General features: G+C 37.9%; 1 protein-coding gene across 5 annotated transcripts; it reads right to left on the bottom strand.

Annotated features, from left to right (window-relative positions):
- Window positions 1-132: 132 nt before the first annotated feature.
- Window positions 133-13,634, bottom strand: LOC133732844 (uncharacterized). Of its 5 annotated transcripts, none has more exons than XM_062160441.1 (15): window positions 12,911-13,634; window positions 12,115-12,205; window positions 11,884-11,968; window positions 9,258-11,790; window positions 6,629-7,030; window positions 5,327-5,983; window positions 3,747-5,072; window positions 2,985-3,635; window positions 1,946-2,737; window positions 1,669-1,812; window positions 1,440-1,488; window positions 1,236-1,329; window positions 978-1,146; window positions 766-827; window positions 133-672 (listed from the first exon to the last, which is right to left on the bottom strand). In XM_062160441.1, exons 4-10 carry the CDS (start codon window positions 11,787-11,789, stop codon window positions 1,777-1,779), a joined length of 6,396 nt encoding a protein of 2,131 aa, XP_062016425.1. In that variant the 5' UTR covers window position 11,790; window positions 11,884-11,968; window positions 12,115-12,205; window positions 12,911-13,634; the 3' UTR covers window positions 133-672; window positions 766-827; window positions 978-1,146; window positions 1,236-1,329; window positions 1,440-1,488; window positions 1,669-1,776. The 5 variants fall into 5 exon arrangements, with proteins under 5 accessions (XP_062016425.1, XP_062016421.1, XP_062016424.1 ...); XM_062160437.1 differs by having other exon boundaries at window positions 1,440-1,539; XM_062160440.1 differs by having other exon boundaries at window positions 133-675; window positions 1,440-1,539.
- Window positions 13,635-27,063: the final 13,429 nt, after the last annotated feature.

A 27,063-nucleotide genomic window follows, 5' to 3' on the forward strand; every position in this document is an offset into this window, starting at 1 on the left:
CGTCATGGAATCCAAAAACTAAAACCCTTTGCAAAAGTTCCCCCATCTCTATTGCTATCAATTGATGTTTGACTTGCACAAATCCATGCTTTCAGCCATATGTACCAATTCCAAAGTGGTTTTGCAAAGCTAGATAAATGCTGATATAATGAACTTTGAAGGCTACAAGCTAAGACTTAATTAATCACTTCAATCAGTCTCCAGTTCTATATGAAGAAGATGACAGCATAACAGCATGACATATAATAATGCACCCAAATTGGTTGAGGGCACCAAATCATGGACCTTAATAATGAGCCTGATCATCATTCGAAACATAAAACTAATGAGCTATTCAATCTGACATTTTGTCAAATAGATAGTGAAAAAAATTGTGTAACTAATCGATCTCTGTGTCTCAGCTAATCAAGGAACCACATTGCGTCCCCAATCAATCTTGTGAGTCTGTTATTCAGCGACAATGGAATTTGAATTCAGTTGTCATTACCATCTATAGTTGCAGCTGTTGCACGCTAACATTGAATGACGAAAACTCGTTGAAAATGAAGAGGGGCTGGTAGATTTGTGAATAGTATCATCTCCCACAGTGTTTGGTACAACTAGTGAGTTACTGCAACATATGGGTGATACATCATGTGAAGGGTCTCTCCTGAATTCTTCAATCTTGTGCATCTGCTATTCAGCAAAAGTGGAAATTAAATTATTGTCATTTACAGTAGCTCACGAAGAAGGACTAACAAACCGCATGAAATGAAGCGGAATTACCAGTTTGGTGATCAAATACTATCATCCATCTCCCTCGTGCTTCTTCAAATGTTCGGTTACCACTGGTGAAGTACAGCAAAATATGGTTGATACATTGTATTTAAGTAAGCTAATTCTTGACATTTTGACATCACTCTATGAACCAAAATCACACTGTACGATGTAACCAAGATCAAATTTGAATCTATTTCAAAGGTGTGAGGAAGAATTACCTAACTGAACTTTTCATAGGATTTGGAGAACATCAGAATTCTGGATGATTAATGTACTGGTTCTGACTAATGAGGTAAATTGCATGAACCCCCATTATGAAGCACTGGCTTTAGTCACCTTATAGTGCACCTTCTGAGTGTTCGAGTGTTGACACAGTGGAATTGCACGCTGCAACACCGAGATATCTACATTAATACACCTGTTAAGTATCATATCATTCTGAAAGAGAGTTTTAACTAGTTAGCATGCTATCTTACATTCAACTTTCCAGCAGAGTCATGATAACGAGAACCAGCTGATGCAAAGTTAGCACCAATCAAAAGGCTTTTTGTGCTTTTCTGCTAAAATAAGCTGGTGAGAGAGAAGCAAACCAAGGTTTACAGCAGTAGTTAGTTTAGCTAACGCCATTAGAGAACCATAAAATGTCTGAAAAAAAGAGACCGCGTTCAAACTGGCAGAACCTGAAGAAAGCTTGTGATTGCCGAACCTTTCAGCTGTAGGCCTGTGAAGCTGTGATTAACAATCTCTTCCTTCAGTACAAGTTTAGTTCAGCATTTGTGCCTTGAAGCGGCAAGAAGCACATTTGAAGGTGCAACAAATTAAACATTAAATTACGTAGAATAAAATGGATATATTCCTATTAGATGAGTAGGGAGTTCAAAAGATGTTTGGTCATAAAATTAAACTTACCAGTTCATCAATCACCGTCATCATCTGATTCCTCTTCCTCTGTTATTTCCACTATTTCTGGTTTTGTTATTTAGGAATACTCTTCCACTCGGACAGGTGGATCATATCTTATGTAGCTTGAGTTCTAGTTGTACCCGATCCTTCCTGCAGAGAAAAGAAAAAAGAAAAAAAGAATGCAACCGAAAGAAAATAATTAAGGTCATATTGTGATACAGTGGATCGATTGTCCTGGTTTAGGACACTTGAAGAACTTGGAAAAACCGAAATTTATACTTACCGGTTTGTCATGATCTTTTGCCTCTTCCTCTATTAACTTCAACCTTTCCGGTTTTGAATTGCTCAGGAGTACCTTTTCAGGAGAAATCTTCAACTCAATCAGGCATTCAGTAACGGTCAAAGTGTCCAAGAATGGGATATTAACAATGCACTTTCCAGAGCAAAAGCCTTGCAGACTTGGTAGACCAGAAAGTTCCAAACGTTGTAATCTCATGAATAAAATCTCATTTACTGCATCATCATCATCTTGATTGCTAGCCACTATCTCTATCAGTCCTTCACAATCCTTAACTTCCATCTCTTCGAGTTGCGTTAAGCTTTGGGCTATTGAGTAAGTTGTCAAATATTCCAGACCGTGGCATTTCTCGACTTTCAAAGTTTTTAGATTCTGAAAGGATATTGCGGATGACCTTAGATTCTTTAATTTTTCACACTTCCACACATCCAGAAACTCCAAATTTGGAATAACTGATTGGCAGTTTTCCTTCCCTAGATGCATCAGCTCGGGCATATCAAATACCCACAAACTTTTTAAGTGCGGGAGTAGTGTTCCAACTGCCTGAATTTGCCCACTACTAATTCCTTCATGGACAAATACTTCTTTCTCAAAACCATAAAGCGTAAGGTATTCAAGATGAGGTAAATTCTGAAGGAAACCAGATTGAAACACAGCAGATTGAGACCCAAGAGAATTTAATTTGCTGAAGAACTCTGCTGGGAGTCGACTCCACCAATTCTTCATTGTACCGACCTTTGAGTAAAAGTGCAATATTTCCAAGTTGGAGAATGAACCCTGAAATTTGATCAACATTTAATTTGCTGAACAACTCTGCTAAGAGAAGTTGTTCCGTCCACATTTACTTTCTAGTTTACAATTTTTTTTGTCTTTTGTGTTCAGGTCTTAAAACATATATCTTCTCAAATCGCAGTCATTGGTTTCTAACACAAAAAAGTAGAATGGACCTCAATAAACGGAGAAGTTAATACTTAACTAGAAATATCCAATTTCAAAGAAAAAATTGGAATAGATGTAAACTTACCTTCTCGATTAGAAACAAAGGTTGCCTGATAGCTGTACCCACAAAGCACAGGGCAAAAATCTCCACATTGTCACAGGACATCACTCTCAACTCCTTGAGTAGAGGCCACACGGAAGCGTGCATCCCTGGATAAAAACTTGAAAGTCGTGGCAGATTTTGAAATATCACAGATGTTGCGTTTGGGAACACAAACTCAGGTGTTGTCATTCCCAGTCCTTCCATCGCAACAATGTCCTCCACTCTAACGCAATTCTCTACACTCAGCTTCCTCAGCTGCTGAAGACCTCTGGCTACTGAGGCTGGAAAGATATTCCTCAAACTCTCACAGGAATCTATTTTCACTGAAACCAAATTCTGACAGTATTCAGGCAATTTGGACGGAGTGATTGATGTATCATCTTCTTCTTCAGCATTGATTCCTACGTGTTCGAATACCAGTCGTAGCGACTGGCACTGCCTTAGCTTTAAAGTGTCGAGAGCATTCAATCTTCCCAGAATACTGGCCCCAAAGATATTTATTAGACTGCTGCATCTCTGAACATCAACTGTTTTGAGTCTACAAAAGGAGTCTGGAGCGAGTTGTTCGTGCCATATTCTCATCAACTTATGTAGGTCATGGACGATCAGTGTTTCCAATCTAGGTAATCCCACCTGCGTTTGTATTCATGATATTATTTAAATTGTCAATAGAAATTAACTTTACTAAGTGGGTACAGACTGGAAATAAATTGTGACAGGGAAGGAAACGTACAATTAACCCACCTTTTTGTCAAATAGAAAGTATTGTACAGCACCATCAAGATTCTCCTTCGTATCACCACTCTCTTCAATTTCATCGCAAATTGTAAATTGATGAGAAAGCATGGCACCCGAGAAAAAACATTGCAAACTGGGCAATCCTGAAAGTTCCAAATGCTCCAACTTGTTAAAAGCAATCTCATTTCTTGCCTCATCTTCGCTGCTGCTTCCCACTATTTGCACCAGTCTTTCACAATCCTTAACTTCCAAATGTGTGAGTTGCATTAGACTCCGGGCAATCGAGCTAGTTATCAAATATTCCAGCCCTTGACAACCAATTGCTTTCAGAGTTTTGAGATTCTGAAAGGATATTGCTGGTGAGCTTAGATTCTTTAATTTCCCACAGAGTGACACCTCTAGAATTTCCAAATTTGGAATAATTGGTTGGGAGTTCTCCTTCCCTAGATGCATTAGCATGTTCATTTCTGAAAGTTTCAAAGATGTTAAATGCGGGAGGGTCACAACTGCATGTATTTCATCGCCACTATTTTCTTCATGGAAAAATATCTCTTTGTGATCACCATGCAGCACAAGGTTATCAAGATTATTAAAATTCTGAAGAAACCTTTCTGGGTTAAAATCAGTTAGGAGTACCCGATCAGGAGAAATGCTCAACTTGACCAGGCAGTCAGCCACGACTAATGTATCCAAGGATGGGACTTTAACTAGGCAATTTCCACAGCAGAATCTTTGGAGACTTGGTAGAGCAGAAAGTTCCAAATGTTGTAGACGGGTGAATGCAATCTCACTTCCTGCATCATCTTGGTTGCCTGCCACTATTTCCATAAGGTTTTGACAATCCTTAACTTCCATGTGTGTGAGTTGGACTAAACTTTGAGCTATCGAACAAGATGTCAAATATTGCAGTCCGTGACAACCATTTACTTTCAAAGTGGTTAGATTCTGAAAGGATATTGCAGATGACCTCAGGTTCTGTAGTCTGACACAATGCTCCACTTCAAGAATTTCCAACTTCGGAATAACCACTAGTTGGGAGTTCTCCTTCCCTAGATGCATCAACATGGAAAGCTTTCCCCCAAAAAGCTTCAAAGATCTTAGACGTCGGAGCTGGGTCCCAACTGCATGTATTTCCCCCAAAAAGGTTTCCTCCACCTCAAGTATTTCAAGCTGGTTGTGTAATTTTTGAAGAAAAGCATCTGATGACTTGAAGTGTGAAGATGCAATGGCAAGATGCTTCAGCTTGGTAAACAACTCCGCTGGCAGTGGACCATCCCAAATCTCCAACTTCGTGCCTCCCAAACCCAAATATTCCAAATTGGGGAATGAATTCTGAATAATTGAACATATTATCACATGTAGTCCCATAAATAGTAACTAATAGATAGCAAAGAAAGAAGGTAATGTTCTTGGTATAGGATAGCTTATCAAAAAGAAAAGAAAAAAAAAGAAAAGGAAGAAGGTCACACGTAGTTGATAGAAACTTATTTAATAAATCCAATCTATAGAAAAAATATCATTATCAAATCTTATCTATTCATTCTCAAGAAAAGAACAAAACCTTCTCAATTATCTAGCATATTTACCTTCTCAATTAAGAAAAAAGGCTGTGTAGACCCAAGGTTTTCCTGAAATCTTGAAAATTCCGAGGCAAATATATCCACATTTGGGCATGCATTCACCCATAATTCTTTGAGCAACGGCCACTTGGAAGTGTGCCTCCCATTATAGAAACACTTGATCTGGAGCAGACTATAAAATGTCACAGACGTTGCTTTCGGGAACACTAAGTTAGGGGTGGTTTCTTGTCCTTCCTTTGCAACAATTGCCTCCACTCCATCACAATTAGTCACACTCAGCTTCCTTAGTTGCTCAAGACCCTTGGCCACTGATACTGGAAGGATATTCTTCAAACTCTCACATGAATCTATTTCTATTAGATCGAGATTTTGACAATAAGACATCCTCATCTGAGTAGTTGATGGGTCATCATGTCTCTCAACATTGATTCCTCCAAGTTCAAATACCACTTGTATTGACTTGCAATTACATATCTGTAAGGTGTCCAGAGCATTCAATCTTTTCATAATACTAGCAGCAAAGATATTTATTAGATTGTGGCATCTTTGTACGTCAACTTTTCTGAGTCTGCAAAAAGAGTCCTGAGGAAGTTGGTTGTGCCATATTGTTATCAACTTAGGAAGGGCATAAATGATCAATCTCTCCAACCTTGGAAATCCAACCTGCACATATATGGTGTTAAGAACTTGTCAAAAAATTCAACTTTCGTTTTTTATTTTGGGCATGGAATTGAAGTGGACATATTTGAAAAAAAGAAAAATGTTGAAAAGTAATGCACATTGTGATTCTAAAGGATTCTACATCAAGTAAGAGGAATCTAGAATATGATCTAAAATGATCAAGTAATTATGTTATGTAGTAAAATCTAGAGAAGTTGTAGTAAGGTCTAGAAGTGTTAACTGATGTTTTGTAGTTAATTAACCACAAACCAAGGTCAGTGGTACTAGTGGTGTTGTAAGTCAGTTAACAAGTCCAATATATATGAGTATGAACTCTTGTAATTGAAAGTAGAGCAAGTTAATGAACTAAGCTAGAAGTGAAGCAATCAAAGCTAGAAGTTCAAAGCTCTTCCAGCCTGCTTTGTTTCATCTCCTATATTTCAAATTTAGTGTCCTACTACCAATTTGGCCTAAATACCTTCTCCCAAAAATTCCTCTTAACACTCTAGTTCTAATTTGTCCTAACCCATCACAACTAGACCCTTCCTTATGAAATTCCATTAGTGATATCAAAGCCACAAATTCTACTAGAAAAGAACTAGAATTGTGTTCAATTCATAAAACAAAGAGAAATGAGATGAAATTTACCTTGTCATCAAACAAAAAATATGGTCCAGGAGTCTCAAGATTATCCTTTGAATCAGTTTCTGCACTTTTGATCATAGCATGATCAAAGATGAAAGTCTCCAGTTTAGTACAATCTTCTAAATGCAATATCTCCAAGGACGGGAATTCAATATAATTTCCTACGCAGAATCTTGTGAGTTGTGGTAGATGTTGTAGTTGAAGATGGTTCAGCTTACAAAAGATGTCATCTGTAGTCATTTCTTCACCGGATTCTTTTGTTGATACAATCTCTTCCATTATTTGACAGTTGTGTACCTCAAGATGTTTGAGTTGTACAAGACTCTTAGCCATGGAAGATGATAGCAAGAATCTTAAACCATCACATTTATGCACAATCAAGATTGTTAAGTTTGGCATCACAATCTGCAGTAGACATTCATTCATATTAGGAAATGATGATTCAATGTTAATAGCTGTAACCACTAAACAAGAAGCAGAAAGGAACTAAACAAAAGCTATAGAGCAACAACAGACCAAAAAGCTCAACTGCTACTTACAAGAGCTTGGTACGTACTATTAATATCAAGGTCACTAACTGACATATTCACTTTTCTTTTTTCGTAAATAAACTTGTATATTCTTGTATATTAAGAAAAAAAGGGGACAAAGCCCTAAACAAACACAACCCAGGCAAAGAGCAAAATATGCACAGGGGCAAAAAAAATCTCACCCAGCAACAAAAAGGAACCGACAAAATACTGCCAATTAGTCATTGGTCTAAGTGTGTTGAATGAGGTCATTAGCTAGTCAGGGACGGAGCCACGATTTTGAAATACCCTGGGCTAAATTTATCTTATGATTTTTTTTTTCAAAGGGCAATGCTTGTTTTTTTTTTTTTTTCCATTGAACTATTTCAATATGTGATTGGTGAAATAATGAGTAAAAAACTGTAAAATGGTTTACAAATGTTAAACATAATGGAATGGTTTAAACAAGAAGTAAAATGATAAATATGATCGGGAAACGCAAAGAGTCCAAGTTCCAAATTTGCATTTAAATCCGATATAAGATATTTGATAGTAAAAAATATTTTACCGATGATAAGAATAGCAAGAGTGAGATAATTAGACTTTCCTCTAACGGTTTAGGAAATTAAAATTAATATTTTAACTAAAGGGATGAGTTATGAACAAATTACATACATTATTTTACAAAATTTTCTTATTGGCTTGGGTATTTACACATGTATCAATATGATTGGCTAGGAAATAGCCCACCTAGCCATTAACTATCATCCGTCCTCGTAGGCTAGTTGAATACTCCCTGACAAGATAAAATTAAGAGAAATTTTAAATACACACCCCCAATTACTTAATACACACCCCATTCTCAATACACCACTCATTTAATTTATTATTCTAATTTCACTAAATACACAACCCAAAATATCGAAAATACCCTTAATCTCAAAAATCATGAAATATTCTATTATTTGACTATATTAAGGCTACTATTTAGTATGATCAGTATAGGTTGACGTTTTGTAAATGCCCATATTGATTACTTGTGTTAAATATTGGGAAATCCTTAAAGATTTATTACCGTTCCCTTCAAATCTTTAAACATGAGAATTATAAACAAGATGAAGAATACACACTCAACAGTGTGTTTGGATGAAGGAAAAAGAGATGATATTTAAAATGAAAATAAGCAGTTCATAACTTCTTAATATGAATTATCTCGTTCGACATTCTATAATTGGAAATTATGAATTTCTCTATGGAAAGAAATGAATGAATTGATTGTCCGAATTCTTCACTTCAATTTCTATCAAAATATGTATAATTTCGAATTTCCTTACAAAAGTTTACTTTTCTTACTTTATTAGTTTCCAAAGCAAAGTCATTTTCGTTTTCAATATTTTAACTTGTTTGAAATCTTCTTAATTTATTACACATTCCAAATTCTGAATAAATACAACCAAACAATGGAAATTGCAATTTACGGAATTCTAATTGATGGAGATCATGGAGTGGTAGATTCCATCGTTTTAAAATTTCTCAAGAGCTAATAATTATTTCATCCAAACATAACATACTTGAAGATTGTTGAGCGAGGTCTTAAGAATCCATGTCAATGGTCGAAATTGATATGATGAAGTGTGGAGAAAAAAGATGTATTACAGCGTCTAGGGTTTAGAAGAAGAGACGTAAAAAAGAATATAGGCGTGATTCAATTTTTTTTTTCTTCTAATATATAGATGTCTGTTTTGGACATTTAACCTATATATAAAATTTGATTTGAAATATAAAATAATAGGGATGTGTATTAAGTAATTAGGGGTGTGTATTTAAAATTTCTCTAAAACAAAAATAAAAGACCTTTCAAAAAAAAAAAAAGTAAACTAAAAGATAACAAAAACATAGCTTCAAAAATAAATAAATAAAATCTTAGATGCTTGGGAGTATTGCATCTTTTCTTGACTAGAGAAAAACTGAGTAAGTCTGAAGAGTGAAAATAAAGCGAAGAAAATTACATGGATCTTTAAATGAATCCCTACAATAGCCATTCTACTCATAATTAAACAAATGGGTCAGAAACAAGCAATCCCTAATGCTACAAATTAAAGGAAGTCAAAATTGAGCAATACCTCTCCATTCTTGAAAAGTTGCACAGGACTCCCGATCTCATTCTCCAAAATGATTTCTTTATACTCTCCATCAGTCTTCAATTGCTCATCCGTCGGTGTAGTTGCAACAACTGTTCTGCTGTTGGAGGAGAACCTAACAAGCTTTGGTAGATTCATCAATGTCAAAGATTGTAATTTCTGGAAGACGTTGTGATTGATGACATATGTAATCTCAGCATTGTTTTGGACTTCGAGATGTTTCAGTTGCTGATAACCATCACTATTTAATAGATGAAATATATCATCAACACCTTCCAACACATCCAAGTACAAATGCTCAGATCTATTCACCAACATTTCTAGACCACTGTCCAATTGATTGCTTGTTGCTAGCTTGAGCTTTAGCGTGTTGAAACTATTATCAAAAGAAAGCCATTTCCACTCTTCACCGATGAATACATGATATCTTTCCAAGTGCAAGAACAAGCCTGATTGAAGAACTCTAGCATCTGGAATATGGATGTCTAATGCGGTTAGCTTAGACAACTGCTCCAGCTCTGAAAGGCTAGCATTTGTTGTTCTTTTGCTACCATCTATTCCTTCAGCCTCCCATTGCCTAAAGCTGTTTCCTCCCATTCTTAGATCTTCAAGACTTTTCAAGCTTGATAAAACATTAGGTGGAATCAGTACTAGTTCTGAGCAGCCCGTCAAATCCAACAATCTTAGATGAGTCAATTGCCCTATTTCTTCAGGCAGCTGTTTAATTTTGGACTCCAGAATGCTAAGAATTTCCAAGTTTCTTAGTTGTGCAACTAGAGATATGTCTCCCAAAGCACACCGATCTAAACACAAAGTTTGAAGATTTGTTAGGAATTGAAGAGATGATGGTAGTGACGGAATTGGGAGTGCTGATAAATCCAATACTCTGAGTTTTTTCATATCTTCAAAAAAATTGCATGGCAGTGCCACCGAATCATGATAACAATCAAAAATCAGCAGTTTCAGTTCTCTGCATTCCCAAGGTACTTGAGGAAGTTTGGGCATTTTGGATTGACGAAGACAAATGAGGGTGCATTTTCTAAAGAAATCCTTACCGGGCCATGTTTTAAACTCCTCTTCATCTGCACTTAAGAGGGCGTGTTTGTCTCTGCGTGCAATCCTAATAGCAACATTGCAGAGAAGCTCATGCATTCTGACATAGTTCTTACCATCGAGATGCTCTAACAAACAATAGTTTTGAAGTTTTTTTATCAATGAATGAAATGCATCTTGTGCTTCTTCCATTGTATCCACGTTTTTCAGGAGACCCAATCCCATACTATATTTGAAGCAATAATCCAAATGTACAACATTATGCCACATTAACATTGCAAGAATTCCACAAACCAGGAACAGCGACTTGAGCTCCTCACTATCCAATTGATTGTAGCTCCACTCTAGAGTTAACAATGGCTTTTCTTCCGAATTTTTCATGTCAAGCTTTTTTAGCCGTCGTAAAGCATCTTTCCACTCATGTAAACTACTACTATTTCTCAAAGCCCTGGCAACTGTGACAATTAAAATAGGCAAACCTCCACACTTCTTCGACAGTTGGATTGCTTTTTCTCGTATAAGCGCTTCTTTAACCACACCACCTGCCATCTTTTCAAACAAAATCCAACTTTCTTCCTGACGCAAAGTATGAAGACAAAACTCCTTTTGTATATCCATCTTAGAGAATAACACTTCTCGACTTCTAGATGTAAACAATATATTACATGTTGGCGGAATTCCCACCACCTCCAATTCAATTCTTTCCCAAACATCATCTAAAATTACAAGAATCTTCTTCTCTTTCAACTTGTCCCAAAGATGACGTGCTCTTCCTTTTTCAGTTCGACGTTCACTAATGTCAATATCTAACTTTTCAGCAATTTCATTTTGAATCCTTTCAATGTACTTTTCCTTTTGAATCCTTTCCGAGTCGGAATAATTTTTCACATCTACTAAAATAACAACACCAGCAAACAACTTCTCTTCATTGGCTTGTCGGTAAACTTCTTTGGCTAGTGTGGTCTTCCCCACGCCACCAACTCCCCATACCCCAATCTTCTTGGTATTGGTATTCCTCAGTTCCTTCATGATTTCCTTCACAACTGAAATCCTTGATCCAAAAGCCAGGTGGTCTTGGGAAGGTACACTACATATCTCTTGTGGGGGAAATTCAGTTTTTTCATAGGGTTCAATCTTCTGCACCATCTCTTTTGCTTTCTTGCTTAGCTGATAATAAAGAACCGGATTAGGACAAAACCCGTGGAAACACTTGGTCTTTGCATGGCCTTCATTTTCCAAGAATGTGTCCACCTCTCCAGTGAGCTCATCCACTTCCTGTGTCAACCTATTTACATCAACGATATGTTGCCTGCGGTCTTTTAAGTTTTGCACTTTAGTCCTTAGATTATGAAGATTGCTGTTGTATTGAATCACATATCCCACTTGGCGTCCAACTGGTGCAACTGCGTACTCGACAAGTTTTGTTACAACCCCAGACACAATTGCAGACAAAACCTCCATGCTGCCTTATTGAGTACATATAAACCAAATCAAAAACAAAAAAAAACTTTAAAACAGGGCAATAACAATTAATGAAGGAAATTAATGTACATACATGGACACCTGAACCGTTTTGATTTATGAATTAAGCTGGTTGCTCCTCCAATAGTCCAATCAGTAATTCCTTTGCTTAGAGTTGACTGAAAAGGGAATATGAAGACAAATTACACGTCCTTCAGTAAATGAGATAAAGCTATACAACTCTGTTTTCCCTTTACATGCTTGTTTTTGTTGAATACAAAACAAATAAGGACAAAAAGGGAAATTGAAATAATGACGGACATACCTCATCTCTTTTTGGTAGGTTATGAATCAAGCTTGATTGGAATTCCTTCACTTAGATTGATCGACTTGGAGTACCCAGGAATGCAATCCGTCTGTTACATAAGACTTATCTTACAATATGTACTTCTTTTTTTGGTGAATTACAATATGTACTTCAGATGCAAAGGAAGCTAAAAGAAGCTCCTAAAAGAATAGTCATGTGTACGGGACATCCGAAGAAATACAAATACGTTATATCGTTTCTTTTTTGGTATGGTTAATGGGATGCCAATTATGATTTTTGAGAAGCAGAGAAAACAATCAAAACAAGAAGTAAAACAAACTCTATCTGGTTCATTTTGTTGATTGAATATAAACCAAAACCAAAAATCAGGAACATTGAAAAAACAGGGCAATTGAATACATAGAAAGAAACTAAAGCTTGTAAAGAAGAGAGAACAGAAACTCTTTTTGTTCTTTTACGGTGGAAACAGATGTTCAGTAAAAGCAAAAGGAAGGCTTGATATAACTATTTCAAAGCATGAGTACAGGAAATCTAAACGGGTCTTCTGCACTATTTAAGAAGTAAGCAACAAATTGAAAACAAGAAACACAACCAAACAGAATTTTTTCAGGAAACAAATACAAAGTAAAAGTAGAGATGACAATTACAAAGCAGGAGTACAATAATTTAAAACTGGTATCCTTCAACAATTGTAGTAACAAACTCCATGCTTTCAGTACCGGAATCAAGAACATGATAAAGGTACATACAGGGCAACTATTATCAAACAGTTAAATAAAAGGACAAACTTTACCTCTTAAGTGCTGTGAATGAAGCTTGTCTCTTTAAATTCCTTTGGCTTACAATTGAATGACCCAAGCATGAAGGTAATCAGTCTGGTAAATGAGACTCAGCTTAAAGAATGGAGGATGTGTAACTTGCCTTTCAAACGAGGAAATTAGAAGTACAATAAACACAAAAGGAAGGCTAAAATCACAACTCTGAAACAAGAAATCTTAAAGGGTATTTCTTTTTTCTTTCTTGGATACTCTTCAAATGCAATACGCTTTTTTTTTTTTTTGTTCTTTTTCTTTAGCAAAGCAAATAATGAAATCAAGAAATAAAATCAGAAGAAGGTTCTTTCTGGAAACAGATGCAAACTAAAAGCAAATGACACTTGCAAAGCTGGAATGACTCTACTAAGACTAATATTTTTGTTTTTTTTTCCTTGTGATATTTTGAGTTGGCTTTTTAATTTGAGAAGTAGAGCAAAAAATGTAAACGAGAAGTAAACCCAAAACAAGGAGACTAAAACAATGAGAGAGCAAATGAGAAAATCAGACAAAGAGATGATGAATGAGTTTGTGGAGATTCAGCACAAGAGAATGAAAATCATGGATGTGAAACAGGTCAGTGTTGAGCGAATAGAAGATGTAGATCTCACTGGAGAGTAGAGACTTTGAGAGCGACGACTTCTGCTGTTGAGGGCCTAGGTTCTGTCTTGGGTTTTTCTATTATTTTCCATCTGGACACCCCAAGACATAAAGCATATACAGCTATGCAACTAATCAATAAGCAGCTTAACCAAGACTCGCGTTATTTTTTTAGGGGACCAACTTGCGTTATTGGTGGAGCATTTATTAGCAGAAACATGAAACACCTACCCAAAAAAAAAACAAAAAAGGCTGATTATACTATAGGGAGGAGATCACCTGTCCCCGTCTTCCCTATCTCTATTCTGTCACATATCCACAATAACCTTTCACTTACAGAAACCGTTAGTTTTCATTACCTTCTATTTCAGAAACAGCCAAAATTTTCGATAATGAGATTAATTATTATTATTATTTTTTTTTTCCTGGGCTCATAGCCATGCTCATCTTCTCTCTGATCAATTCATCAGGTACCATTGGCGTGAGAAATGGCCACGGAGATGAACCGCGTGTGGATGAGAAGAATTCAACTAAGATAGAACCTTCTACCTCTGCACAAGACTCCCATAGTCCCATGGCCTCTCCTCTCTCCTCTCAATTTCTGACAATCACCACCACTTCTCATTCCTGTTGTTTCGTCCCACCGTCTCTCGTTTTCCACAACCAGCGTTTGCGAAGAAAGAGAAGACGAGTGATGAGTATTGTTTTGATCTAATTTCTCTTATCAATGACCGTTAGTATAATTAAATGTGACAAATTCTTTCATGGTGCGAGAGGTCATAGATTAGGCATTTGCAAATCTCCGAAGGCTAGTATGAGTTGATGAGAGAGAAGATGAATATGGCTATGATCCCAGAAAAAAAAAAAGGTTAATCACTGGTGTTATCTCTTAGGGAAAAATGCACAGTCAGTGTCTGAAGACTCTGAGGACTTTTAAAATGATACATGAACTTTCAAATGTATCAATGTGATATCTGGACTTATATTTTCTTGTCAACGTAGTACCTACATCAACTTTCCTTCACGGCTCCGTCAGTTCGAGTCATGTGTGACGCATTTGAGGCTGAAAATGAGGGCAAAATGACTGATGTGCCCTCAAATTGCTTTTTTGTCTTAGCATGATTTAATTAAATAAAATAATTAATTTAAATGAATTTCATAATTAAGAAAGAAAAATAAAGGAAGAATTAAATAAATTTATTCTTCTCTCTCGTTCTTCATAATCGATTCGGCCTCCGAGTTCACTCTCAATTCTCTGGGCTCTGTTCGGCGGACTAGTGACGTTTGAATCGTCTAGGCGGCGCGAAGCGGGGCTTTGTCCCCTTTGGTTCAAACAGGGCGATCTGTGACGGCAAGCTGAGGCTCGAAAGTTTCGACTGTGCATAGCGGTTTCCGGTCGGATTTTTCGACTTCGACCACGACTGCTGGCGAGACTAATAGAGTTAGCTTCGTCTCGGTGAGGTGAAGATCATATGGTGTTTTCTTTTCAGATCGTCAACTCTGGAGAGAGAATCGAATCTTGGAAGCTTCGAAGCTGTTGGTGGGTTTTCTGCAATTTCCAGCGAATTTGGTCGCAATCGGCAAAGACCAAGGTAAGAGGTCTGATCTACTCTTCAAGTTCTATACGATTATGTGTTCATTTTCGAATTTCGGTTAAGTGTTGGAGGAATTGGTATTTTGGGTCCATCGGCCATCAGTGAGGGAGAGATGAGTAGAAGCTTGAAAAGGCTATTCTCACTCAAAACGCAGAAGCTTGGAAGAAGTTGCAAGCCCACCAAGTGTGTGCTACAATGTTGAAGAGAGCATTGAAAGCCTCAAGAATGTTGAAGCAATAGAGCTTTCTCCAAGACGCACATGGAAATGCTTCTCCTTTGAAGAAATTTCAGATGCCACTAATGGTTTCAGCTCAGGTTTGTCTGTTTCAAATATGAACTTGAAAAGGTTTTCTCTTTCTGGGTTTTTGTTGGGTAATTGAAATTCATATTTTGTGTTGAGGCAGAAGCCATTGTGCCAGATTCTTCATTACTGGCTTGGAGGTGTACCAGCGGCGGTGGGAGGAGAACAGAGCAGGCTTGGAATCTTCCATTTCTCTTCCAAAATGGGTTTGTCGAGTCCAAGAAGATGACCGATGTTCATTGAACTGAATGGGTTCAAGAACATGAACAATTGCTGAGATTTTTTTTTGTTTTTGCGTTTTTGCTGGTTTTAAGAAGATGAACATCAAGACTTGAAGTTTTAATCGAGTTTTGGGGCTGATGTGAGTAAAAAGTCCATTTTGCTCTCATTTTCAACCTCACATGCATCACACGTGACTCGAATTGACGGAACTGTGACGGAAAGTTGATGTAGTTACTACGTTGACAAGAAAATATAAGTCTAGATATCACATTGATACGTTTGAAAGTTTATATATCATTTTGACAGTCCTCAGAGTCTCCAGACACTGACTGTGCATTTTTCCCTATCTCTTGGTTGTTTTTGAAATAGAATGAAAACTAACAGAGTTAAGTTTGTGGAAGGGACGGGTGTCAAAATATTATGGTTGTGACAGAATAAGGATAGGGAAATCGGGACAGGTGATTTCTTCTTCTGATTATACCCTTGTAATTAGCCAAAAAAAAAAAGAATATGCTTATGAGTTGAGAAAATTATACAAATAATATTTGAACTAAGGCTCACTCTTAACTTCAGTACCCGATATGCAAAACTATCACTTTGGTACCCCAAGTTTGAAGCCCGCCCCAAGAATAGTACACACCGTCCATAACGGCGTTAAGTCTCAAGCCACGTGGCAAACCATGAAGGGTAATTGGGTCATTTCATTACCTATCTTTCTCGTTCACCTATTCTCTGTGCAGCCATCTCACCACACCCATTTTCTTCCATCACAAAAACAGTAGCGAACAAACCTCTTCCTCACTCTCATTCTCTCTAGCTTCGAACACACCACCACCTCTTCATCCCTCACTTTTCTATCATTTATTCATCCTCATTCCTCACTCAAATTTCATCATTTCCTCAAAGATTTGGGTTTAGGTAGAAGGGAAAAAATGGGGGAGGTTGAAAGATGGTAATGAGTGGTGGCGGTGTTCTGTTTTCAAGGGAGAGAGATGAGTTAAATGGGGTGACTGGTGTTCACCATAGGAAACCAATTCAACAGAATCAAGGACTATCAAAGAACACATGGTAAAGTGCTATATAAGGGTACGAACAGCTCAAGTTTAGAAAATTAGTAAAAATTCAATTTAAGAGCAATGAACTTAAAACTTTCCAGATCCAAAGTTGACATGTTAAGGTAAAACATACTAAAATTTCAAGCAAATTGGAGTTCGGGAAGTACAGGAAAAGATGGATGAAAAACTGTACTGTTTTCTTAAAATTCTAGCAGCATTCTATCAATTTGACAAATTTTTCAAAAATTCATTTTGACTCCGATTGACATCAAAATAGTTGGTGATGAATGCTTGACATGTCTAGGTTTATGAATTAAAGTCTCAACATAAACATAATTGCAAATAGAGAATGAGAGAGAGAGAGAGAGAGAGAGAGAGGTGAACAGTGAGGGTGACAGGACCCACCCCGAATTTCACCCTGAAATCCGAGGTGGCCCTGTGGGGCCCACCTTAGAAATAACTCTACCAAATTTTCGACAGAGTCACCCCTAAAATGGACTACCCAAAACCTGTGAAAACACATTCACACTTCTAATAACTCATCCTTATTCTTCTGGAGCCGCCCTGCTCCCCAAATCACAACAACTCCACTTTCACAAAACACAAAACTCAACTTAACAATACTAATCCCAAAGGTTATCAGAGCAATACTAATACACAAGGATCTAAAAAGAAGAGTAAAGGATCAAGGGATCCTACAATACGGAAGTAGTGACAATTATACCTCAAATGCCATGTACAATAAGATAATTCGAATGAAAGTAAAGCTTTAATACTTTCCCACATGTTCATCTTTTAAAAAAAACTTGATGCATGCAACGTGGATAAAACATATTTCTCGCAACATGAAAATTCGTGAAAACATTCCAGCCCCGTTGGTCAAAAGAAATCGAGCTAGCCCCACTAGCTGAAGGTATCAATCAAATATGGGGAAGAAGTTCTCACCATACAAATAAGGGAGCCTCCCAGGCTCGGGTCGGAGTGTCCCACACTCTGGAGAGTCTCATGCTCTGCTCTACTCACCCACGAACACATAGTAAGCAGGGAGGAGTACTAATAGGCTAGCTAGCAATAAATATGACGACCCAGGAATGGTGGGTTAAATTCATACGAAAATCGAAAATCAGTAAGGCTTCCCCAATATCTCAATAGAAAAATACATATTCCATCGACGTGGCCCCGCACGCCAAAATATTCTCGAATTCATAAACCAATAGGCGAGGAATAATAGATGAATAAAATTCTCACGAAAACCTTTCAGAATCTCAGAATCGTCGAATGAAAATATAAATAATTCTGGAAATCACATCGGAAAATACTTCATCGAAATTCAATATAAATCACAAATCATACTTTATTTCGAAATTCGCAATATCCCTTTAAAACTTAGAGCCAAAAGTCATTCTGAAATTATAACCTAGGTAAATCATGATCAAATTCAAAATCCGAAATCCAAATCAATAAACCAATTTATATTCTTAAATAAATAAACGTAATAATTAATTACGAAACAATATTGCATGCATCACTTAAAATCAAAAGTCCACTCACAGTATACGGCTAACGTGGCACCCAAGCGTAAGGATCCTCGTCGAGCGATGGGTCGGTACTTCGTCCTGTACAAAATTATATTCCGTAAACAACCATTCGACACTTAAAACGATTCTAAACCGAAACCCGAAAACCCCACGTAAATCAACATCTCCAATTCTTTTCAGATTCAAGCCAAACTTCACTACTAATATTAATCCATCGATTAAAGCATTCCATAGCGGAATAAGGGAAATTCGAAGGTCGGATTTCCACAAATCGACATCTGAAACTCCAAACTTCGAAAATTCACAATCCATGTCTAACATCTCCAAAATTCACCAAAATCACATATTCAACTTCTACAACAAATATAGGATTTAATTGGGTGAAAAATCGAAATTAAAAAGCTGCCCTACGCACCGCCACCAGCTCCGTTGGCCACCAAACTTTGGTAGCAGCACCTACTCAACAGACCCAACAACTTTCTCAACGAGACAAAGTCAGAAAATGAGTAGAAGTACCTCAACAATTAAGGAGAAGGTTGAACCCGATTCGTGAATAGTGACCCAGAATTTCAAACCTTCGATTCTTCCTTCTCGCGTCAAATCGCTGTAAAAGGTTCGGGGAGCATCATCTACGTCCCAAGGCACTTCCAATGGACCAAGGTTTGTGGCCGGAGGTGGCCGGAATCGAGAGAAATCGACGTTGACTCAAAATGCTACAGTAAACTTTCAAGGCTCGATGCGTCATTTTCCGGCCAGGCCGCCGTGAGAAACCACCGCCAGCGCTGAGAGGAGGAGGAGACGAGTCCAATAGTACTAGCCTTGCGCCACTAGGTGGCCGGAAGAATGAGAGTGCCGGAGTTGCAGAGAGTGCCGAGGAGAGAGAGAAAACGCGGGAGGAAGGAGAGAGAAGAAGAAAATGAAAACTTACCGGCCACAGTAACTTTTTCAAATTTATACTATCTACCATGAACAGTAATTTTACCTTTTCGCTTATAACTTTCGCATAAGAACTCCGATTTTTACGTACCACATATGCACGCGCTCGGTTTAACGTCCTCTACAACTTTCATGAAGGAAATTTTCTCAAATTTTGACCCGAACAAAAAGTCAACTTTTAGGGCCACTAAAAGTATCGAAACAACGTAAAAAGTGAAAGTAGTTGTCGTTTACCGTCCAAATGACTAGTAAACGGGCAAATTAAGATACGGGACGTTACAATCTCCCCTCCTTAAAAAAATTTCGCCCTCGAAATTCACACAAACGACTAAAGGCTTAACTAAACCAACTATACCGGATACGCGTCCCCCGGTGAAACAATATAAGAAAAACTCAAGGGAAAGAATATCGTACCGTCGAGAGTATCTGGAGGAACGTGATCCTCCTGCTGCAACATGGCATGAAGTCTCGTTTGTGTCGCTGGAAGAACCCCCCCAATGCGTGACTAGAACCCTGACTGACATCTGGAGTAACACCCTGAGTCAACGTAGGGCAATCCCTCCTATAATGACCCTGATGTCCACACTGATAGCACGTCACATCCCTCGTCTAACGCTGGGGACGATCTCTCCAAGTAATCTCCAACGACTGCCAACAATGTCTTAAGGGTCGCTTACATAACCGCTCACGTCATGTAACACATCTCCCGAAACCCAGTTCAAAGTCAGAACCACCACTACTACTAGTTCTACTTCCAACAACAATCCTGATTCCGAACCAACTATAGTATCCAGAGATAGCCCAAAACTATGGTCGCTCATCTCAAACAATCAAGCACAAAATCGAACTCTGGTTTCGCACCTTAAACCCTACCCCAACAACCTTGTTGGCATCGAGGAAAAGATAACCACAACATTCCCTCAAATCACCTTTCGTAGCACAACTCGAACCTGTAGAGTAGTCTTACTCTACCATTACCAGGGAAAGGTGCAAGACATGTGCACAATCCGATACGCAGTAAAATCCCTATGAGGTCGACGTACAAGAGGCATAAAACCTAAAGGAAAACCAACTAGACATGTACCGTACACACTTGATGAGTACAACAGTACCGAAGAGTATATGACGGGGAACCGCTGCAGTCGGGCCATCACTCGTGAGACACTGAGTAACATCAAGCATATACGGTAACAAGTCTACAGAATCTGACAACCTAATGCTCTGATACCAAATTGACAGGACCCGCCCCGAATTTCACCCTGAAATCCGAGGTGGCCCTGTGGGGCCCACCTTAGAACTAACTCTACCAAATTTTCGACAGAGTCACCCCTAAAATGGACTACCCAAAACCTGTGAAAACACATTCACACTTCTAATAACTCATCTTTATTCTTCTGGAGCCGCCCTGCTCCCCAAATCACAACAACCCCACTATCACAAAACACAAAACTCAACTTAACAATATTAATCCCAAAGGTTATCAGAGCAATACTAATACACAAGGATATAAAAAGAAGAGTAAAGGATCAAGGGATCCTACAATGCGGAAGTAGTGACAATTATGCCTCAAATGCCATGTACGCCCGACCTCCACTAATTCGCCTGCAAACTGGGCATTTGAAACCGAATGGCCCAAGGGAAAGTAATTTAAAACACGTTAGAGTGAGTGGACAAAAATAAATAAATAAGATAATTCGAATGAAAGTAAAGCTTTAATACTTTCCCACATGTTCATCTTTTAAAAAAAACTTGATGCATGCAACGTGGATAAAACATATTTCTCGCAACACGAAAATTCGTGAAAACATTCCAGCCCCGCTGGTCAAAAGAAATCGAGCTAGCCCCGCTAGCTGAAGGTATCAATCAAATATGGGGAAGATGTTCTCACCATACAAATAAGGGAGCCTCCCAGGCTCGGGTCGGAGTGTCCCACACTCTGGAGCGTCCCATGCTCTGCTCTACTCACCCACGAACACATAGTAAGCAGGGAGGAGTACTAATAGGCTAGCTAGCAATAAATATGACGACCCAGGTATGGTGGGTTAAAATCATACGAAAATTGAAAATCAGTAAGGCTTCCCCAATATCTCAATAGAAAAATACATATTCCAACACCGTGGCCCCGCACGCCAAAATATTCTCGAATTCATAAACCAATAGGCGAGGAATAATAGATGAATAAAATTCTCTCGAAAACCTTTCAGAATCTCAGAATCGTCGAATGAAAATATAAATAATTCCGGAAATCACCTCGGAAAATACTTCGTCGAAATTCAATATAAATCACAAATCATACTTTATTTCGAAATTCGCAATATCCCTTTAAAACTTAGAGCCAAAAGTCATTCTGAAATTATAACCAAGGTAAATCATGATCAAATTCAAAATCCGAAATCCAAATCAATAAACCAATTTATATTCTTAAATAAATAAACGTAATAATTAATTACGAAACAATATTGCATGCATCACTTAAAATCAAAAGTCCACTCACAGTATACGGCTAACGTGGCACCCAAGCGTAAGGATCCTCGTCGAGCGATGGGTGGGTACTTCGTCCTGTACAAAATTATATTCCGTAAACAACCATTCGACACTTAATACGATTCTAAACCGAAACCCGAAAACCCCACGTAAATCAACATCTCCAATTCTTTCCAGATTCAAGCCAAACTTCACTACTAATATTAATCCGTCGATTAAAGCATTCCATAGCGGAATAAGGGAAATCTGAAGGTCGGATTTCCACAAATCAACATCTAAAACTCCAAACTTCGAAAATTCACAATCCTTGTCTAACATCTCCAAAATTCACCAAAATCACATATTCAACTTCTACAACAAATATAGGATTTAATTGGGTGAAAAATCAAAATTAAAAAGCTTCCCTACGCGCCGCAGCCGCCGCCCACAGTGGCGGCGGCGCCGCCACCGCCACCAGCTCCGATGGCCACCAAACTTTGGTAGCAGTACGTACTCAACAGACCCAACAACTTTCTCAACTGAGACAAAGTCAGAAAATGAGTAGAAGTATCTCAACAATTAAGGAGAAGGTTGAACCCGATTCGTGAATAGTGACCCAGAATTTCAAACCTTCGATTCTTCCTTCTCGCGTCAAATCGCTGTAAAAGGTTTGGGGAGCATCATCTACGTCCCAAGGCGCTTCCAATGGACCAAGGTTGAGTTTGATTTCCAGCCAACTAGCTTCTTGTGAACCTTTTGCACAATATCTTTAGTATTTAGGGATCTTTCAAACATGCAATATTATTAACACCAAGATAGCTGCCAATAGTGTTCTTGTGTTGAACTTCAAGAATCTGGGAAATAGAGTGTCTAGAGGCAAAGGGAACATTGCAAGAAATGAAAATAGTAGATTTATTAAAATTAATTTGCTGTCCTAAAGCTGTGGAAAAGCTAGTAAGCAAAGGAATAATGGCTGCAGTAGGAGAAGCGTTACCAAATAGTAGACAATCATCTACAAAAAAGAGGTTAGAGATTTTGACGCCCTTTAAGGAGGATAAAATTCCAAATATAATTTTTTGAATTAGAAGCCATAAGATTGAAATGTCTAATTAAAGGTTCTAAACAAAGAATAAATAAATAGGGTGAGAGAGGATCACCTTGGTGGATTCCACGTAAAGGTTTGAAGGAAGTAGTAGCCTTACCATTAACTAGCTAGAACTGAAAAATTCACTGTGCTAATACAATTCATTATGATATCAACCCACCGAGAACAAAAACCAAAATTTAGCAAGCAGTCTTATATAGTTCCAATCCAGAAAGTCATAAGCTTTTTCAAGGTCTATTTTTAAAGCCATATATGGAGTTTTGTTCTTTTTCTTGGCAATATTATGGAATAACTCATGAGCTATCAGAATTTTATCATAATTTGAACGGCTTGGAGCAAAAGCCCTTTGAGTTTCATAAATACATTTCTTAAGCAGAGGCTTGAGGCGATGAACTAGAATTTTAGAAATAATCTTATAGCTAACATTGCACAGACTAATGGGACAAAAATGATTCACCTGATCAGGGGAGTCTATTTTTGGAACAAGTGCTATACTAGTGTAACTTATAGAGTCAAGATTAGAATTATTTGAGAAAAAATCAAGAACAAAATTCACTACCTGAAACTTAACCTAAGCCAGTAAGTATGATAAAAAAGTGCATGTAAGCCATCAGGGCCTGGTGCTTTTAGAGCACCAATTTGAAGAACAGTTTGATGGATTTCAGTTTCAGAAATCGGAGTTAGTAGGGAATGGTTGTTAGTCTATGTAATAATAGGAGGAATAATGTTAGTAAAGTTATGAATATTATTTTCAGCAAGTGTAAAACTAGGAGTAAATCTTAGGGAAATGATGGAAAATGTCACTTTAGAGAGTGAAATGATAAAAAGGTCACCTAGTTTCCCACTTGATAAAAAGGTCCATTGTGAATTGTTATTAATATTAATTTAGTTCTTATGATTAATCAGGTGATGTTAAAAAAAGGTCAGTTTTTAATTTTTTTGATTCTGATTCTGCCCCTAAGGTAATAAACTATTAAACCTTCCATTTCAAAATCTGCAAGCTCAAATTTTCTCTCTCTTCTGATCAGAAAGCTTCCGATTGGATTTGATCGGAGATCTCTTTCTGAGTTTCTTTCTTCGCTGCCTTCTCTTTCCGAGTTTCTTTCTTCTCCGCCGGCAACTTCCGATTTCGCTTTGTGCCCCTGCGACGATCTGAAATCTCACTTTTGAGTGGTTTTGGAGCTTCCGCAGCTCTCTTCTCTTTTTCTCGATCTTTGGCTTCGTCGCTCTTCGTCTTGATCACATTACTGTCTTCTTCTTCTTCGTCGACTCAGTCCTTAGTTACAGTCTCTCTCTCTTTCTTCCTCTCTGTGGTTTTCTCTGATTTGATCGGTTAGCCTTCTCTCTGTGAATTTGTTCGTTTTGGATTTTGCAGTTATTGTTGTTGTTTGTGTTAACTTCTATGTTGATGATGTTTTATGCTATTGCGTTACTATATGTGTTCTATACTTTGATTCTTTTATGAGTTACATGGCTAGTTACATTTTTAATACTGCTGTTTTGTTCAGGAATTATCATTGATTTTGCGAGTATGATGTTGTTCTTCTGTTCAGGCATTAACAGTGACTTTGGCAGTGATCTGTTTGTGTTATTCTGTTGATTCCTTAGTAGTGACATGGCCAGTTACATTTATAATATTGTTTTTTTGTTCAGGAATTATCAGTGATTTTGCTAGTAACACATTTAATATTGTTCTTCTGTTCAGGCATTAACAGTTACTTTGGCAGTGACTTTTTTGTGTTGATTTTGTTGATTTCCTTAGTAGTGACATGGCTAGTGATTTGTTTTATGTTTGTGCAGTTGTTATGGATATTAGCTATGTTGTCAAGTTTATTTATTCTGGTGAAGCAGCGACAGTTCCATTGTTGCAAAATTGGTCGTTTCTTGACCTATGCAATTCCATACGCTCTCGTTTTCCAGATTTGATTCAAGGCAAGTTCATGTTGAGGTACATTATTCCTCCGGATTCTACTTCATGCTTCCTAGAGAGTGAAGTTGATATGAGAATGATTTTTAGGAATTTGGTTCGTTACAATTCTGGTTTTGTTGAAGTGTTTGTGACTGATTTGCCTTCGAGTAGTGAAAGTGTGGTGAGTAATACAGTGTGTGAGGATTGTAATACCATGCTTGAGGAGAATGATTATTTGGGGTGTTATAGGGCAGAGGCACCGAAGAGTTATATGACGAAAGGTTGGAAGAGTTATATTCATTATGAAGGCCAAAAGTTTGAGGGTGGGGTTGTTAAATTTAGGGATAAGCTGCGTAAGTATGCCATAGAAATTGGCTTTTCATATGAGTTTGTTAGAAATGACAAGGTTCGTGTTATTGCTCAGTGTTCTAAGAAACATTCTCAGGGCTGCAATTGGCTTGTGAAGGCAGGGCTAATGGTTTCTTTATGATTAAAAGGTTGGTTAATGTTCACACATGTCATGGTGTGATTTGTTTGCAGAAGAGTAAGATGATGGGATCCAAGGTTGTCAAGTCTATTGTTCTTGATAAAATTTGTGCCAATCCAAACAAAAAGGCAATTGATATAGCTGATGAGATCAAGAGTGATTATGGTTTGGATGTTGCTTATCGTACAGTTTGGTATGGTACTGAGTTGCAAAAACAGCCCTACATGGTGATGAAGCTGATTCTTATGCTCAGCTATTTTGGTTCAGTGAGTGTGTTATGAAGTCAAACCCCGACTCTAGAATAGTGATTGAGTTTCATTGAGAAACACACAGGATAGCTGATGAGATCAAGAGTGATTATGGTTTGGATGTTGCTTATCGTACAGTTTGGTATGGTACTGAGTTGGCAAAAACAGCCCTACATGGTGATGAAGCTGATTCTTATGCTCAGCTATTTTGGTTCAGTGAGTGTGTTATGAAGTCAAACCCCGACTCTAGAATAGTGATTGAGTTTCATTGAGAAACACACAGGTTTCAGCGTATGTTTGTGACCTATGGTGCATGGATGAAGGGTTTTCAATCTTGTAGACCTATTCTTTTCATTGATGCTACATTCATTACCAACAAGTACAAGGGGCAGATCATGGCTGCATCGGCAAAGGACGCCAATCAAGGTTGAATCCCCTTCATTATTTCTAGTTTTGTATTTTTCTTGTTTCTCTATTTCCTGCCATGTTCTGTTTTTTGTAATGTAAGTGACATGGTCAGTTTCATAGCTACTGACATGGTCAGTGACATGTTCAGTGACTTAAATGTCCTGTGATTTGAATGACATGTCCCTGGCTATGTCATTGTCAAGTAATGTGCAGTTATGTCAGCGACATGGTCAGTGACATTTACAGTGACATGGTAAGTATATCCCGCCTACTTACCGGGTGGGAGTTGCTGGTCGACCTGCGGTTGACGCGTGCCGTTGGTAAGTATATCCCGCCGACTTGTGCCTTACCTCAACCTGTCCCCTGCCTCAATCTTAAACATTAACATCGACTGCCAGAAGTACAATAGCATGGTAAATTTGAAAACTCGCTTCTGTTCGTGTGGAGAATGACAGCTGTACGGCTTCCTATGTTCCCATGCCCTTGTAGTGATCCAACAACATGGTTCTTCTCCCTATTCGTATGTCAATGAGCTGTACAAGGTGGAGAAATACCGAGAAACTTATTCTTTCCCAATTAATCCTCTTCCCTCTATTTCAAAGCCAGTGCATGATTTTGGTAGAGATGTGGTGATATTGCAGCCGCCTTTGACTAGAAGACCACTTGGAAGGCCATGAAAGAAGAGGTTCAGAAAAAGGAGTGAGAAAACCAGGGTGATCAAGTGTGGTAGGTGTGGAAAATGTGATGGTCACAACAGAAAGAGTTGTACAGCCCCGATATAGTTTCAAGTCTGCCTACATTGCTTTAACAGTGACATGGCAAGTGAAATACACAGCGACATAGCAAGTGACTCCAATACAGTTTGAAATTTTGTTTTGTTTTCAATAAATAATGAGAGGTGCTTACTCATTGGAATTTTTTTTTTTTTACTATGAGACAGTGTATCTGCTTCCTTCTTTTATAAATCATTCAGTATTCTTTGTGTCTATAGGTTTTTAACAGTTACATGTACAATGACATAACCATTTTCTTTAGATTTACATTGACTTGTCCATTGACATTAGTTTTTAGTCATATTGGCAGTGATTTGTTCAATGACTTGTAGTTGGATGGCTACATATTGATTTGGTCATTAGCAGCGGAACGCTGCCGTTGCGGTGCAGCGGCACGCTGCAAATGTTAATGAAAAATAAAAAAAGAAGTATCCTCAAAAAATTTGGTTGGTTAATGGGCAGCGGCACGCTGCAAACTAAAATAGAAATATCAT

Source organism: Rosa rugosa, chromosome 2, assembly GCF_958449725.1.
Source record: "Rosa rugosa chromosome 2, drRosRugo1.1, whole genome shotgun sequence".
Lineage (NCBI taxonomy): Eukaryota > Viridiplantae > Streptophyta > Magnoliopsida > Rosales > Rosaceae > Rosa > Rosa rugosa.